The sequence below is a fragment of the Petromyzon marinus genome, unplaced genomic scaffold, assembly GCF_048934315.1.
Source record: "Petromyzon marinus isolate PM22_M1 ecotype Great Lakes invasive population unplaced genomic scaffold, UKy_Petmar_22M1.pri1.0 PM_G_Scaffold_184, whole genome shotgun sequence".
In the NCBI taxonomy this organism is placed as follows: Eukaryota; Metazoa; Chordata; class Hyperoartia; order Petromyzontiformes; family Petromyzontidae; genus Petromyzon; species Petromyzon marinus.
In genome coordinates, this window is record NW_027422744.1 from 144,517 (window position 1) to 160,775 (window position 16,259).

Sequence of the window (16,259 nt, forward strand, 5' to 3'; positions counted from 1 at the left end):
CGTAGCGCAGTGCGCTAACCGCTACACTACAATGCGTTAAGCTTCCACATCCGTGGGTCACGTGACAGATTTGACGTCACAGCTCACTTGCCGGGCAAAAAAATGCATTATTGAGCTCCCCCCCCCCTCCTCCCCCCCGAAAAAACACAAAAGTGTATTTTAATATTTTTTGCGTGGTGTACAGTCTGGAAAGTACCCACATGGCAAATTTCAAGTTTGTTGCATGTTGGGAAGTACGCTAAACATTTTGAACAGACACACATAATCACAACTTTGCCTTTTACATATGTATGGAGATAATTTCGGCCAGGGCTGCCCTGTGTCAGCGACTCTGAAAAATCTGCTGACACCCGGCACACCACGTCCAGCGTGTACCTTTCGCTATCGCCGTGGCTACCGGGGCTGTGCTGCCAACTCCACTCCGCACCAGCGACCCGGAAAATATTCAGTGACAGATTAAGCCCTGATTATTATTCACACAATTACACATCCAGTGGAATTTGAACACGTGATTTCGTGCTTACGGGACAAGGTGTTTACTCGGTGGGCCATAGCTGCAGCTCCCCAATGCTGCATAAACCCACGGTTCTTGTTAAAATTCCAGTTACAGTAATGCTACTTTATCAGGCACTGGCTGTATTTCCACTGAAATACACAAGGATAATTCTCTGTTATTACGAATGTTATATCTGACATGTTTAAGTGGTGCTTTTCTGTTCGGTGAAATGTGTTGCTATTAAATGTGATGCGAGCAAAGAGACGTGTTTATTGATCGCTGATCGATCGATTGACTTCATGGCCGAGCGGTAGCGCGTTGCAGATGTTTGTGGTACGAGTCCCACGACCGCCCCGGTTAACGCTGTGGGTGTATGAACTGTAAATATTGCGCACTGTCTGCTTCACAGTCGGATGCTAAAGATCTCGGAGATGTAATTTAAATAAGTAGTATGCCACGTGTGTCGGCACAACTCTGTAAATGCGACAACTACTGTGGGCTGTCCGTGAAGCGTAGCGCCTCCAGGGTGTAGCCTCGTGTGTACGCTGAGCTTGTTTCGCACCGTACGTAGCCAACCGTGCTCATCGGAGGCGCCTTGCGCTGCACGAATGGAGCGGACGCCAACGTGCACTTGCAAAACCCCAAAAGCTTTTTGATTGCCCTCGTTTTGTCCGTTAAAGACGATGCAAGCCGCGCCGCAGGACGATGGCCGCGAGCACGAGAAGCCGTGCCTCAGCGAGTCCCGCGTGGCGGAGCTGGTGGAGCGCCTCTACGGGGTGAGCGTGGCGGGGGTGAGCCCGCTGGCGAGCTACGTCGACCAGAACTACCGCGTGCTGGCGCGCGACGGTCGCCAGTTCGTGCTCAAGGTCACCAACACGCGGGACAGCCAGCGGCCGCAGCTGCTCGAGGTGCAGATGGCCATGATGAGGTTCCTGCGGGAGAGGGGCTTCCCCATGGAGGAGGTGGTGGACAACGTCAGCGGGAAGATCATGTCGCTCGAGAGCATCGGTGAGCTGCGCCTGCGGGGGTCCCGGGAGCAGAGACGTTGGAGAAGAGATGTACATAATACTAAATCTTGTTCTACTTGATGTGCGTCTCCATCTCTCTTTGTCTCCCCCTACATGCTAAGGCCTCGGCACAGAGACCCTATCTCTCTGTGCTCCATACGTTGTGTCTCTCTTTGTGTCTGTGTGTGAACTCCCTCCACTTAGGTGTCTGTATATATATCTGCGGTTCTGTGTTTCCTCTCTCTTAAATTTAGCTCTTCTATGCCTGATGATGATTGCTTGCGTTGCAATCAAAACGTCGCATGCTATTATGTAATTTTATTATTATTTCTTATTTCTATGTGACTTTACCGAAAAACCAAAGAGTAATTCCTGCAGTCACGAAAGCGACAAATCAAGTTTAATAGATCTACAGTGCAGTACAATTGATTTTGCTGCAACTGAACTCTGGCCCCCACAACATAGCACCACGCAGCAGCCTGTGATGCCTGTTTAATGCACGATTGTCACCCATAGAAGCCCTAATCCAGGCTCAACCTGCTTAGCCTTCAGATCTTATGATAGGGCACATTCCAGGTGATTTAGTCATAGGCTGATAGTAATCATACGAATACAGCATTGGTTTATACTTGCAAAGACAACGATCAATATCTGAGCATGAGGCGGCGGTATAATACTGGGTCGCACTCCACTGACGATAAGTGATGTAAAAGGATCATACTTTTTAGTTTTTGTGAGGTTGGTGGATGTAACGCACTGCTTGTTGGTACTGGCCCAAGGTCCACATTGTGATATTTTGTAAATTATTCATGTATATAAAAAAAACAATGTTTGGTGTGTGGGATGAAACTGGAATGACTGCTCACAGCAAAGCCACACGGACGAGACGATAACATCTGTGGTGAGAGATCAGAAGCACACTTTCTGTTTTCTCATCTACTGACCTGCAGGTTGGTAGATATAATGTTTGTACAGTTCACCGACGCCGCCATTCACCAACTGCACAGTGTGTTCCACCTCCCCACACCTCCGATGATCACGGTTGGCTACGTACGTATGGTGCGAAAGAATTTCAACATACTTAGAAAACCTAAATTGTCATTTTTGTTTCTGCTTATCTTCCCACGAGACCCTGAGAAGCAAACGTCAAACTCTTTGCATCGAGTTCCGGATTGGCTGACAAGGGGAACATGTCAAACCAAAACCATGTATTACATGAACAAGCATAGACGGCAAAGATATGTCACAAGTGATATATTGTAGAGATATGAGAGAGATTTATTCATGATAAAGGTTTTTGGGTGAGATCGCGTTATTTATAAATGTGTCATAACCCTCCACCACCCGACACAGCCAAACAGTAAAAAATGTGTCACGTTGACAACAGACAAAATAGTTCACTACTTTAGCCCACCGGTGTGATGAAGAGAGAATCCACAACATTTACAATATTTGAGTACGACGTTTCGCTGGTAATTACATCCAGCATCATCGAGCAATTCGCCAGAATGGTGAAGCCCTCACTTGCTCCCGGTCTTAAATAGAGCAGCAGGGTGATATCATTTAACTCATTCAGAGAGAGATTTAATCAGAAATATGATATTTATATGGAAGAGATAGGAGAAAGATCTATCCACAAGAGGAGAGATTTAGAGAAATGCAAACATGTCGATACAGAGCTTATCTCTCCCCCACACCCACTCCGGCCTCCTGCATCGCATCACTTCTATTAATATTATTATTGTAATCATTGTTACACTTGTTTTCACAGTAGAGCCTCACTGAGTATCGGGAGGGTCTTGTCAAACTTTTCAGTTGGGGGGAGGGCGCGGGGGCGACGGTTGTCGTGTGTAATTTCAAGTGAGTATTGCTGACTGAGACATGTACTTAATAAGTTCTTGTAAGGCGTGGCGGGATAGTTGTCCTGTAGACCAGAATGAATTAATTTTGGTGGTTCGGGCTTGGCCCACGGGCTGTAGTTGGGACAACACTGGGCTGCTAAACATTTGTAAAGCAAAGTGCTTCATAGCTCATCGGATTCCTCCAGTAAAAGTACATATTCTGATTATAATGCCTGGGCTAGCAGCGCTCCTTTAAACCCAGGCTCGGGGTTCATCGCGTGAGCTGACATCGCCGCCCAACGCCGTGTTTGGAATGCGAAGATCACGGAATGCCGCTGACCCTTATATTTACGTGATGGAACGAGCGATAAAAGTCGCCTCCTGATGCAGATGGGGCCCCCATTCACCCTGCTCCTAAGTAATTTGCTCAAGCTGAACCCAGGGAATTCAGCTAGACTCGTGTGCTGACGTATCCATTCTGGCCCAAACCTGGGCGAATTGCCCCCGGTTCCAGCCAGCGTGCGCTAAGGCGTGAGGGTTGCGTGCCACGTTGCAACTTTGGCGGATGCCTTACTCATGGGTGTGGCGAGGTATTATTCCTCTCAAATGCTTTATTTAGCTACAGCGGTTTAGACAACAAGGCCATATAGGAATGCGAATTTCGGAATGCGTTCGTGTTATTAATTTCTGGGTTAATAGTACCGTGAAAGAAAGTCATGAGAAAAAAATCACTCCAATTTACTATTTTGGGGGGGGGGGGGGGGACAGAAATACTCGATTCAAGTTGCTTGAGAGATTGGCGTTTTAAAGACTACACGAATTTTATGTGCGTTATATATCGGACTTGGCACATTCATTATTGTTATTAACCATTTAATACTGAGCAGCCAATTGTCGCTTAATTTCCTAAACAAAAGAATAGTAGCTTTGGCTATCAGTTGAGCAATTCATCAGAGACCCTGTGTAGTATAGCACGTGGGTAATGAACACAGGGCGCAAAGTGGTGAGTTGACACTTTGGCCAGACCTTGGAGGTTCCGATATCAGCTTCCAAACAGCTTTTTATGTTCCAGCAAAAGGAAGCGACGGTGAGATTTCACTAACCGTGGTGACCTCTTGACCTCGGTGGCGACTCCTGCTGTGAATTCTCAGACTGCGGCGAAGGAGAGAAGGAGTTCAACGTGCGGCTGCTCACGTACCTGCCCGGCGTGCCGCTGTCCAGGGTGCTGGCGGATGGCAGCCTGTACTACCAGGTGGGCAAGCTGGCAGCGAGCATCCACCAAGCCCTGCAGCAGGTACGAGCGCACGAGCGCCTCTTGACACGTGACATGAGACTGCAGGGATTCATATTCTTGTTGCTTTCGGTAAAGTCACCACCACGTAGAAGGGAAACAATAAAATAAAAAAAAAATATAAAACAATGAAATTCTCACGACGTTTCGACTGCAACACAAGCAATCGTCATGAGGTGTGAAAACCACAACAAGGAAATTTGAAAAAAAAAATTATTGTTGTGGTTTTCACACCTGATGATGATTGCTTGTGTTGCAGTCGAAACGTCGTGAAAATTCTATTGTTTTATATTTTTATTATTTTATTGTTTCCCTTCTACGTGACTTTACCGAAAGAAACAAGAATATGAGAATATTTGCCAAAGTAAAGAGGCAAAAAAGAAATAACTCGCAAATTACTTCATTGGGAAATGCGGAGCGATAGTTTCCCCAACCCCTTACTACGACAATCTTAAAAAAAAGTCTTGAGTCTCGGCGAGCCTTTTCTCTCGGTATGCAAGTGTAATGTGACGTAACGAGCCCACTCGCTCGGAACGTACGTAGCTGTTCATAATTAGCAACGTGAGAGTCCTTCCAAGTGATCGAATGGCTGGTTTTCAAGCAACGTATTTTTGTTGTCTGCCCCCCCCCCCAAATTTTATTCCAAGCGTCGGGGTGGAGCGGTGGTGCAGTTGTGAGCACACTGCGCTACGAACCCGGCCACCTGAGTTTTATTTCCGGCCACGGCTAACATTCGTGGCAAGTGATATCTGAACCAGTCCTGCCCCCCCCAACTCCCCTTGTCCTCTATCGTTCACCAACCTACACTGACCAGTTTGGCGAAGTATGGTCAAACACCCTACATGACCAACACTGAATACGGCAGTGCCTTGATAAGGGCTGTATGAGTTGTGCTAATTGGTGCCATGTCATGAGATGGAAAAAAACATCTCATTCTGTGCATCACCTCTGGTTAGAGAATGGCCCACAGAAGGTGATCTCACAAAACTACTTCTCAGATCCATTCAAGTGTCCTGTTATTCACAAATACCAATCAAACATTTGCCAGCCGCACGCAGGACTTGGGCAGCCCCACCCTCAGCTGCATAATAAGTCTAGATTTTTAGCTTTCGTGACTGCAAGGATTTATACTCTTTGGTTTTTTCGGTAAAGTCACGTAGGTAAAACTATAAAATGATAGAATTTTTAAAAATGTAGTTGTTTTTTCATTTATTCTTTTATTTTATAGTTTTACCTACGTGACTTTACCGGAAAAAAAAACAAAGAGAAAATAATAAGTCAAGGAGAACATATTTTTTGAAACGAAGACTATCCTTTGCTAGCTTGACGTTTTGCTGCCTTTAACTTACATGTGTACTCAACTGGCCAATGCGATGTTAATCTCGTATTGCATTTTTTGTCATCTTACCGCCTTCGTTTTTAAACATCTGCATAGTTTGAGCACCCGTTCCTGCACTCCCTGCAACGAGACAATTTCATCTGGAACCTGTCAAACACCCACCTGCTCGAGCCCTACCTCTTCACTCTGGACGGCGACCCCAACCAGGGTCTGGTCAGGGAGGTCATCGCCAAGTTCCGCGAGGAGATCCAACCCAACCTGCACAAGTTTACCAGATGTACGCTCGCCTCGCAGCTTCACCCGGGACGTAGCTCCATGCCTCAGGGGGCGAGGGGCGCTTCAGGCCACCGACGAGGCCTTGAAGCCACGACGGGTGCCGCGTACGTGTGTACGTTGAACTTCTTTCGCACCGTACGTAGCCAACCGTGCTAATCGGAGGTGCGGGGGAAGGACAACAAACTAAACACAAAAAATCAGTTCAAAAATAAATTAGTGTTCAATCTAGGTTTAAAAGTGCATAGCTCCAGTGCCTTCCTAATATCGGAAAGAAGAGCTTTTCAGACGGCCGCAAAAGTGCATCTGAAAGCGCGCGATGCGGTGACCGTCTTTGTTTGTTCGATGGTTAGCCAAAAGCCGCTGCGAGGATCACCCGAATTCGCGTGATGGTTTATGCTGCTTGACGAGATCAGCAAGGTATTGTGATTCATTTGTGGCAAGCATTTTCTTTGCAATGTGCTTCACGTGATTACTTTTACCCAGCATACACAGATGCATTACAAGGCATGCATGTAATGGGGGACACTCGCACAGACACGGATCACAGGTGAAATCAAATGACAGGTTTATTACATTCAGATGCTACTGTATATAAATCATAATTGTAATTTCTACCAAATCATTTTTCAATGCATGCTAAATTGTGTTCAACAGTTTTTGTTACACATATACTCATAATAATAATGTACAGCCCTTTGTCAATGCACTATCTGGACGAAGGCATTCCCAGGCTGTGTAGGGTCATGGGGGTTGTTTTGCCTCCTTCACCATGCTGGTCGGTGAGGAGGTAGGTAGGATCCCAGGACTGGTTCAGATATCAGTGATGTTCTCCATGGCCGGGAATCAAGGGCTCGTGATGCGGTGTGCATACCACTACACACCGCTCCATATCTCGCCCCTGTACAGGGTTGTACGACGCTGGTGGGTTATTGTAATTCTGTGCCTTTGAAGGCAGGAGAAGTCGGTTATTCACTGAGACTCTGCGGGGGCCGTTCTTAGACTCGCACACGCGGCTTGCGCAACACCAATCGTGCGGCCGGAATAAAAACGGCACGGGCACGAACGATGACGACGGCGACGAGGGGAGGACGGTCAACAATAAAAGACAACGGACGAAATCAAATTCGACGTTTTCTCCCTCGCCGCAGGCATAATCCACGGTGACTTCAATGACGACAACATCCTGGTGCAGGAGGTGGCCGCGGGAAGCGAGCAGCAGCAGCAGCAGGGGCCCAAGTCGGCGGAGGGAGCGCCGCGGCACCGCGTCTCTGGCATTGTGGACCTCAACTCGATGATGTTCGGCTACCACGTGTACGACCTGGCCATGGCCATCATGTACATGATGGTGGAGAGCGGAGAGGCGATGGAGGCCGGGGGTCACGTCCTGGCCGGCTACGAGAGCGTGCAGGCCCTCAGCGAGGACGAGAGGTAGGGCCGTTTACTTCCTGGTGGCGTGCAGGTGAGAGCGGAGGTGGGGAGGGGGGCCGGGGCAGGTCGGGTCGGGTCTGCCCGGATCGCCGTTGGCCGCATCGGGAAACGTTGGCTTCAAAAACCAGTGGCGGTTGCGTAACGAGAATTAATCCAAGTCTGGCGAGAATCCGATAAACTCGATGATTGTGCGGCAAAAAAAAACACACGTGCTTTATTATTTATTTAAAGCTCTTCATCAGACCAATGATGAATGAAGGTCTTGCCAATGCCATGTCGATTGTCGCGGTGGTTGACCATACTTCACCATGCTGGTTAATGTGTATTGGTGAACGGGGGGGATCAGTAACAGTTAAGACATAATAATGCTGATTACCATGATGTTGCTAACAGCACTTCTACGGATGCTGCTGATGACGGTGATGATGATTATAGAAAAGACACTCATAGCGATGTTGTTTACGATCATGTTGCTGATCACGCTGCTGCTGCTGCTGCTGCTGGAGACGAGGAAGATGAAGACGGCGACTTTCCTTCTGCTGGCACTTCTGCTGCTGACCACGAGACTTGATCCAACTATGGCTGCGATTCCTGGACGCTAAAATCCCAGCCGATCAACAAGTCGGCAGCAAAAACCTCTTGAATAACAAACGATATTAACCGTCACAACAGCAACGGCGACAACAACAACATGGTCTACTTTTCCCCGCAGGTTCTGCCAGTCGCTGGTCATGGCCCGCTACACGATCCTGCGATACCCGCAGAACGCCGACTACCTGCTGATAACGGCGCGCACCGGCTGGGTGAAGCTACGCGAGCTCTGGACCAGGGGCCTGGAGGACATGCAGAGGCTGTGGTCCGATGTTGCGGCACGGTACAGAAACTAGAACCGTGGTGGAGATCGAGCAGACGGCGAGGAGAGAGAAGGGGGAGTTTGGGGTGGGGGGGGGCCCACCGTGAGACACGTCCTCCCACTCGCCCCACCGGTACCTCCCGAGGCTTCGCAAGGAACCGGTTTCAACTTGAACATGGCGCCGTTGGTTTTGGACACGTGCGATCTTTGAATACGGAATCTGGAAAATGTGAATTGCTCATGCCAGGCACTTAATGCATAGGAGAGGTTTTTCGTGGCTTCAGGTTGAGGAGGCCACAAGTGCCACCTCGGGTTTTCCAGTCTCGGGCAATGGCGCGCGCGTCCGGTGGATCCGTTGAGTAACTGGAATGCGACGGCATTGGCTTCATCGGCAATACGATCCAAGCGCATTGAGAGACCGTCTAAATCCGCATCGCTGGGAATCGCCCAAAAACAGGAAAGTATTTATTCATTTTCTTCTTTGAAACATTTCGGAGACTTGAGACGATCGTAGACAAGAAGGACGAGGAAAGATTTTGGGCTGGACTTGAACAGGGGTAGTAAGATGGGAGATCTTAGTTGCCGGTGTGCAGATAATATAGGCGATTAGAGGGGGGGAGAGGTAGGAGCGTTGAGAGCCCATGGAAGATCTTGAAGACATTGAAGGCGTCTTCAAGATCCTCCATCTTGCGGTTGAGTCGGAATTAGATTGAGAGCACAGTGGAGGGATCCGAGTACCGGGTTGATGCGTTCTCATTGATGGGTGCAAGTTTGAAGGTTGGACGATCACTTGCACTTAGGAAGGTGGGAGATTTGTGGAGTCCACAGAGAGGGGTCCCTCCATGATTAATCAACGAGCACGATGAAGGCACGAATAAGATTCGGAGCGGCAGTTACATCGGCGCTTTCTCCAACCGGACAGGGGCACATATCTTCCCGGGATAAACTGCTCCGTATAATTGGTCCCTAGCAAAGGAGCTTCTTCATCATCAGACTTTTTTTTCACGTTCCAGTTCTCAATGAATCCACCTGTACGCGCCAAGTGATGGGCGGGGAAAGCACAGGGCCGTCACAGACAAAATCCATTGTCGTATTGTGCTTCTATGCTCCCGTGTCCATTCTTGGCCGCCTTTAACCCGCACTGACCGGCACGGTGAATTGTGGTCACGTGACCCCAACGGAGCAGCACGACGTGGGGTGGGGGTCGTCCTCATACAGCAGTGGATTGACACGAGGCCTGTACGCGTGCCTCTCAATCTCACGTCACCGGAGGTTGAACAAACCTGAAGTGGAAGCTGTTGTTTCCTCAACCTGGAGGCACTGGTCACCCACTGCCTTGTTGCATATGTACATACACGGATTTATACATATTTCCATACACATGTACATTTGCTTTCCATAGGTTACGTGTGTATGCATGGATGTATACATGCATGTGTACATTCATACCTACACACATGCATTCATATGTACAGATATAAATATATAAGTCCACTAATAATTTACATAGGAACTTGTTGGCAGATCTATACATTTGTAAATACATTTACAAACATATACCCATGTATGTGTACGCAACACATGCATGGGTATATGTCTGTATGGCGCGTACATTGACACGTATACGTATTTCCATACACATACATTTTTTCCCATAGGTCATGTGTGTATGCATGCATGTATGTATACATGCATGTATGCATGTGTACATTCATACATGTTTTTATGGGGCGTACATTGACATTGCTTACTTAGGCCCATATAATTATATTCGTATGTATAGCACATTGTCCTGTACAGGGTGTGTTGTCCTTGAATGTACCCATAATTAAATAATCGTAATTATACATCTAATTGAACTGTGCGGTTCAAGTTTCAAGTTTGCTATGTTCATGCAGGTGAGAACCCAAGAGACCAGGATGGTCTCATGTGAAGACTGACCTGGGGCATTCGGATGGGCAGTAGGGAGAGTGATGAACACCATGTATCCAATCGAGATAATTTGCGGTGTAATTTTCGCCAAACGTGGACCCTGACACCAGCGCACAGTGGTCCCACTCTTGCGAACTACGCCAAGGGATCTTTAACGTGTCCCCCTGGCTGAAATATTGGCAGCAAAAATCATCCTTACCGTGCTTGCATTTAACGTTTGCGAAAACCTCGAGCGAATCCGTGTCGGCAGCACGCACAGAGGCGCGTGCCGAGCGCACAAAAATGTCTCCGCCTTGGTCATTGTGCAAAATCACCAATTCCTAAATAACTGCATCCGTTGGTCATCCATCTTTCTAGAGTGGTCGCCGATAGCAGCACACGAGAAAAGCACGTGATGTTGGCAAACACCTGGGACTTTTAAATCTCGATATGATGCGTGTCAACGCGATGGTCGACATGTGGCGGTCGAGAGGAGGGCATGAGACACAGATGATGAAATCTTCACATTACCAAGTGTGAATGGGTTATGTGATTTCATAAACATAGCTAGGACTGCAGTCTACTGTAATCCATTTTCTTCAGTGATTGGTGGACACCCCTGTAACAGGTACATTCACAATCTTATACAGTAAACGTGTACATTGAGACATTAAATGCATGCTGTTAGAATTATGATGTATATGTATTACTATTAGGGATGTTCCCGATTTTCAGATTAATCTGAAAAATCTTGCAATCCAGGCTGAGACGTAAAATTTGGGACAAAATAAATAAATATTCTTTATATTGATCTGAAAAAGTGATGTCACAAACAGGTGGCATCACCTTCACGCCAAGAGTGGTGTCACTTGACAGGAGGTAATTGCCACGTGACATCACTTGTTAAAACCCCCAAAACGCATAAAAATTAGGACATCGTGTAAGTGGTCAAAAATCCATAAGAAGATCCATAATTGTTGTTACAAATGCAAGCAAGTAATTTTTTAAAATCAGAATATCGCCCATAGTATTTTACATGCATAAGCGTATCTGTACACACAAGTATGGGTGTGCATACACAAATACTAGGCGTGTAGCGATGCATAGACCGTAAACAAACGATTCCTACACCCACAAACGTTCGCATCTAATCGTGCATTTGGGAATTTGTCATTTACAAGTGATGCAAACGATGTCCGAGCGACACGGTACGCATCGCAGTCGGGCCAAGTTGAGTAAACGAAAACCGTAGAGACGAGAACGAAAAAAAGTGTGAAACAATACAAATGCGAGTTTCATCATCGATGGTGACCCACTGCAGGACCGGTGTTTTTATCGGTCGTAGTAACGACGCAGCGGATCAGAATCCTCGATCGACGGCGATTCCGTATGCTCGCAACACGTGTGGCAAATAGCGAACGTTAGAATCGCCCCTTGCGCTGGTCCAGATGTTCCACTTTTACTGGGAAACCACTTGCATTCCATCCGTGCAATCCACCTAATTGATCCGGTCACCTAATCCACCGCAGGCACTCGAGGTGCCGCGTTCACCACATTTGGTAATTAAAACCAAATTGTTTAATCTTGAATCTATCGCAGCGCCCGAGTGATGACGATACGTCGAACTGCTGGGTGGTGGGGGGGGGTAGTCTTATTCGTACATGCCTAGTATTTACCTACATGCATAACCTGCGCGCACAGGATAGTACTGGCGTAACGCGTGTAGCCAGTTTTCCGCCTTCAAAAGTGCCTTTATTTTTTAACAAAACAGGAGAGACGCGAGCGGCCCAGCTGCGGAGAGCTATCCTCCGGAAACGATGCTTGCGTTCCTCTGCACGGCTACCTCCTGGGGCGACAACCTGTGGTTAATCCCAACATTGCTCCCTGCCGTAGCTGCTCGTGCGTTAGGAACGTATTGTTGCTGCATCCAGCGCTGTTGACAAAACGGCGTTCACAGTTGACATGTAGTTCACATGTAGTTCACATGTAGTTCACATGTAGTTCACGCAGAGTTTCAGTGCAGCGTGCAACGTGTGCCTAGCTTTGAACTATTGTGTCGTGTTGTTTTAGTTTCCTGCCCCCCCCCGCCCCCCTCCCCGAATATATTTCACGTTAAGTGTATTTTTTTTCGGCGCAGGTGAGAAGCAAAATAAAAATTGGCGCAAAAACAACTTTCGGCACGTAAAATATAAAAATCGAAAAAATAAAAATATAAATGAATGTCATTGAAGATATTCCCTATGGCGCTTGTCGATGTGATTTCCAATTATGCTGTCAATGTCGCGCGTATCCATTTGAAAATCCTGCATAGCAGCGCACCACCCTGTGTGCCACGCACTTACAAAAAGAAATCCCCCGAAAATTCAGTTATTGAAAAACGCGACATGTTTCGAATGCCAACCCCCTTCAAAGCACCGTCTATACGTACACACGCAAACCTGAACAGGCTTAGGCTGAAATTAAGCAACAATGCGGATGCCGAATTTTTTAAATTCTGTCATGTTTGGATTTGACATCCTTCAACACTTCCAGACAATACTTTCGCAGGACCCAAGCTTGCAAACGACAAACACACACACACACACAAGTTTTAGCCCACGGAATTTTTAAGAGGGCAAATCGCAGTTTTCGGATTTTAAAATCTGATGTCATGTTTGGAATGTGTCACCCTTCAGCATCTCCAGATGCAAACTTGATTAAGTCTGAGTTTGTGAAAAAATAAGACACCCAAGTCTAAAATGTTTTGGTCTTACATTTGAGGGGCCTGTCATTAAAATGGCGGTTTTTCAATTTTTCCAAGTCGTAAATGTCGAGACTCCGCTCTCGTTCTTTAAATTTTAAGCTCTCCAAACGCTTTAGAACATCATTATAATTGACATCGCTCGCTCGGTGAACTTACTCGCCACTGTAATTAGATTGGGGAGGCAGGAATGGTGATGTTAAGTCGCTTATTATTACTGGAATCTTTAGATGTTAATAATGATTTAGTTGCGGTTGATGATCAAATGTGACGGTGCTGTCGTAGGGTCTCTAGCAATTGCACCACAATCGAGGGGTGTCCCAGAATAACCTGGTAACCCACACTTATTATTCTTCTCTCTAACCCCACGTGTGACTTCTTTGAAGCGCTTGACAATAGAACTTTCCCCGTACAGATGTTCCGCACAGTGGCCTTAAAACATTCGCTCGCATCATCTCTTCCATCCCCTTACTCTCTTTTACAAAGCCCTACCTCTCACGAAGGTGTGCTGCTTGTGTGGGTTATCAAGTTTTCCTAACACGCCCGCCAGTTGCAGTAGAATCTGGATATAAGCACACCCTTTACAGAGCAAGGCCACCAGTGTAACGTAAGAATGTGTTGCCATATAGGAACTGTGCTTATAGCAGGTGTGCTTATATCCAGCTACTTATCTGTTTTTATTTGCCAATGATTATTGCCCAGGGTCCACAGCATGGGACTAGTCGCTCGTGACGCCGACGTGCAGTGTTGTCAACGCAAACCACAATGACATGCGATTTGTGTTCTAGAAGTGTCTGCATGCGACCCCTATTGGCCTGCGGCCTAACCGCGCACCTATCTCGTCTGAGCAGGTTTTGAGCCTGGATACTGCTCGGATGGGCGACCACCTTGCACAAAACACAGGTGCAGTAGTAGTGGGCGTTCCGGGCAGTGCAGCTAAATCCATTTTGTGTCTGTACTCCCCCTGAGCTTTATCAAGACACACTGACGTGTGGTCAGATAACCCCTCACTACCGACTGCTGGGTGGCGTGAGCCCTTATCCAGCAGTGGATTGACAAACGGGGGATGTATACACGCACACGTACGGCTGTGTAGCCAAGACGAAAGATAATCCGTTTGATCTCTTCGAAACAATGGCATTGTAATCGAACAAATTGTTCATTCATTTTCACAAGTGAGGGGGAGAGAAAGAAGGGGGAGGGGGGGGTGGACCTTTTCCAACTCTGACCTCTTTTTAGCTCGCTGGTTGCCCCCAGTGGTCCGGCAAAGGCCGTGGTTTTATTCCGGGGGTTTGTGCAGTGCACGGAATTTATAGCGGTCCGCATCCAGTTGGGCCAACCACCACACCCCCCGTACATTCCACGTACAACCAGAGGGCCACAGCCCCCCAAAGTCCATTCAGTCTTCACGCGTGGCGCGCCCGCACACGAGGAGGCCTTACATTTCTCATGGAATATTTTCCGGGTCGCTGGTAGACCGGAGGAGGCACACGTGATTTTTTTGTGTAGCCACGGCCGTAGTGTGAGAAGTGCGTACTGGACGTGGTGTGCCGTGTGTGGGACGTGGTTGAAATTAAGCCCCGCTCACATGCGCATCCGTGGGTGATAATAATAATACTGTCAGAATATTTTTTTTCCCGTTCATTTACTCAGGAAATCCTGACTGTTTCTGAGATTTTGTATTCATGAAGTTCCAGCGTTCAGATGTTCGACCAATTCCTTTGTAGCTTGTTTGGCTCGTGAGAGGAAACCGGAGTAACTCGGAGATTACCTGTGCATACGAAAGGTGGTGGGGGGGGGGGGTAACACTCGACAACTGCATAGATGTTTTACATTTTTATTTTATTGTTTCCCTTCTACGTGACTTTACCAAAATAACCAAGAATATAAAAAGCGTCACCGTACACCGACATCTGTTGGCCAACTTGCAGCGCAAGGCCTGAAACGTCTGCTTTTCCCAGACAGTCTTCAAATTAAGCACTAAACCCAGGCTCTTCCCCGGCTGAGCTTCAAAGATCTGACGAGATTTGGTGCATTCTGGGTTAATTTTGTTATTTTGTGAGTTGCGGTTGCATTCAGATATTTTTGTTAATCTAAACTACAGTTGACCTTAGAACCCTCAGACATGGGCGTGGGGAGTCCTGGCCTCGTGAAAGATCAGTCGACTTTCTTGCGTTGCCATGACCTTCCACTCGGCGGACTTTGGGAACGGTAGTGGGGTGGGGGTGGTGGGTGTTTGATGATTTTGCTGTAAAGGTTTCCTCTACAAAAGTGGGACACTCCTGGGTTTTGCCACCAAGTACTAAGTCATGTTTTGCAGAGGGGTCAAATACTTATTTCCCTCATTAAAATGCAAATCAATTTATAAAATTTTTGACATGCGTTTTTCTGGATTTTTGTTGTTATTCTGTCTCTCACTGTTCAAATAAACCTACCATGAAAATTATAGACTGATCATTTCTTTGTCAGTGGGCAAACGTACAAAATCAGCAGGGGATCAAATACTTTTTTCCCTCACTGTAAGTTCGATTACAGGGAATGACTATAACATGAATTGAAAGTGATATCTGGACTCCTTCAAACAAACCGCATTGACCAGTGTGGTGCAGTATGGTCAAGTAACCCATATAATATGGGGAAAGGCATCATCCAGCAGTGGATTGATCTGAGGCTGTGAAAATTGGCTAAGCCTCGAACGCAGATGCACCACGTATACACTGCCGCCTCCTGTCTTATGCCATTACCGACGAGAATGTTGCCCTCTCATACTAAATTAAAACTTTTTTATTTTACCAGGGCCCACTGAGCTGTAAAGCTCTTTTTTTTAGAAGCGACCTGGCCACAAATGATAGCTCAACGAAGTGGCTTATCGTGTGAAAATTTCTAGCAGCCAAATACTCCAAACACATGCTTCTGAATTGGGAGGGAAAAACCGGAGGACTCGGAGAAAAAGCCACACGATCAAGGGGAGAACATCCAAATATACAGCAGCAGGCGTCAGTCGAGATCGAACCAACGACCTCCTGTATACCAGGCGAGGTAGTTAACATCTGGCCACTGTGCTTGCAGCCCATCTT

At 47.1% G+C, this 16,259-nt stretch overlaps 1 protein-coding gene across 1 annotated transcript; it reads left to right on the forward strand.

Annotated features, from left to right (window-relative positions):
* The first annotated feature begins 780 nt into the window (after nucleotides 1-780).
* On the forward strand, nucleotides 781-15,628 carry LOC142912068 (hydroxylysine kinase-like). Its single transcript, XM_076060360.1, has 5 exons — nucleotides 781-1,504; nucleotides 4,496-4,638; nucleotides 6,071-6,251; nucleotides 7,399-7,678; nucleotides 8,391-15,628. Exons 1-5 carry the CDS (start codon nucleotides 1,180-1,182, stop codon nucleotides 8,563-8,565), a joined length of 1,104 nt encoding a protein of 367 aa, XP_075916475.1. The 5' UTR covers nucleotides 781-1,179; the 3' UTR covers nucleotides 8,566-15,628.
* The last annotated feature ends 631 nt before the right edge of the window (nucleotides 15,629-16,259 follow it).

Coding starts and splice junctions, on each gene's coding strand:
- LOC142912068 (XM_076060360.1), top strand. CDS start 1,180: ATGCAAGCCGCGCCGCAGGACGATGGCCGCGAGCACGAGAAGCCGTGC. Junction 6,252..7,398: donor CCTGCACAAGTTTACCAGAT/GTACGCTCGCCT, acceptor CCCTCGCCGCAG/GCATAATCCACGGTGACTTC. Junction 7,679..8,390: donor GCCCTCAGCGAGGACGAGAG/GTAGGGCCGTTT, acceptor TTTTCCCCGCAG/GTTCTGCCAGTCGCTGGTCA.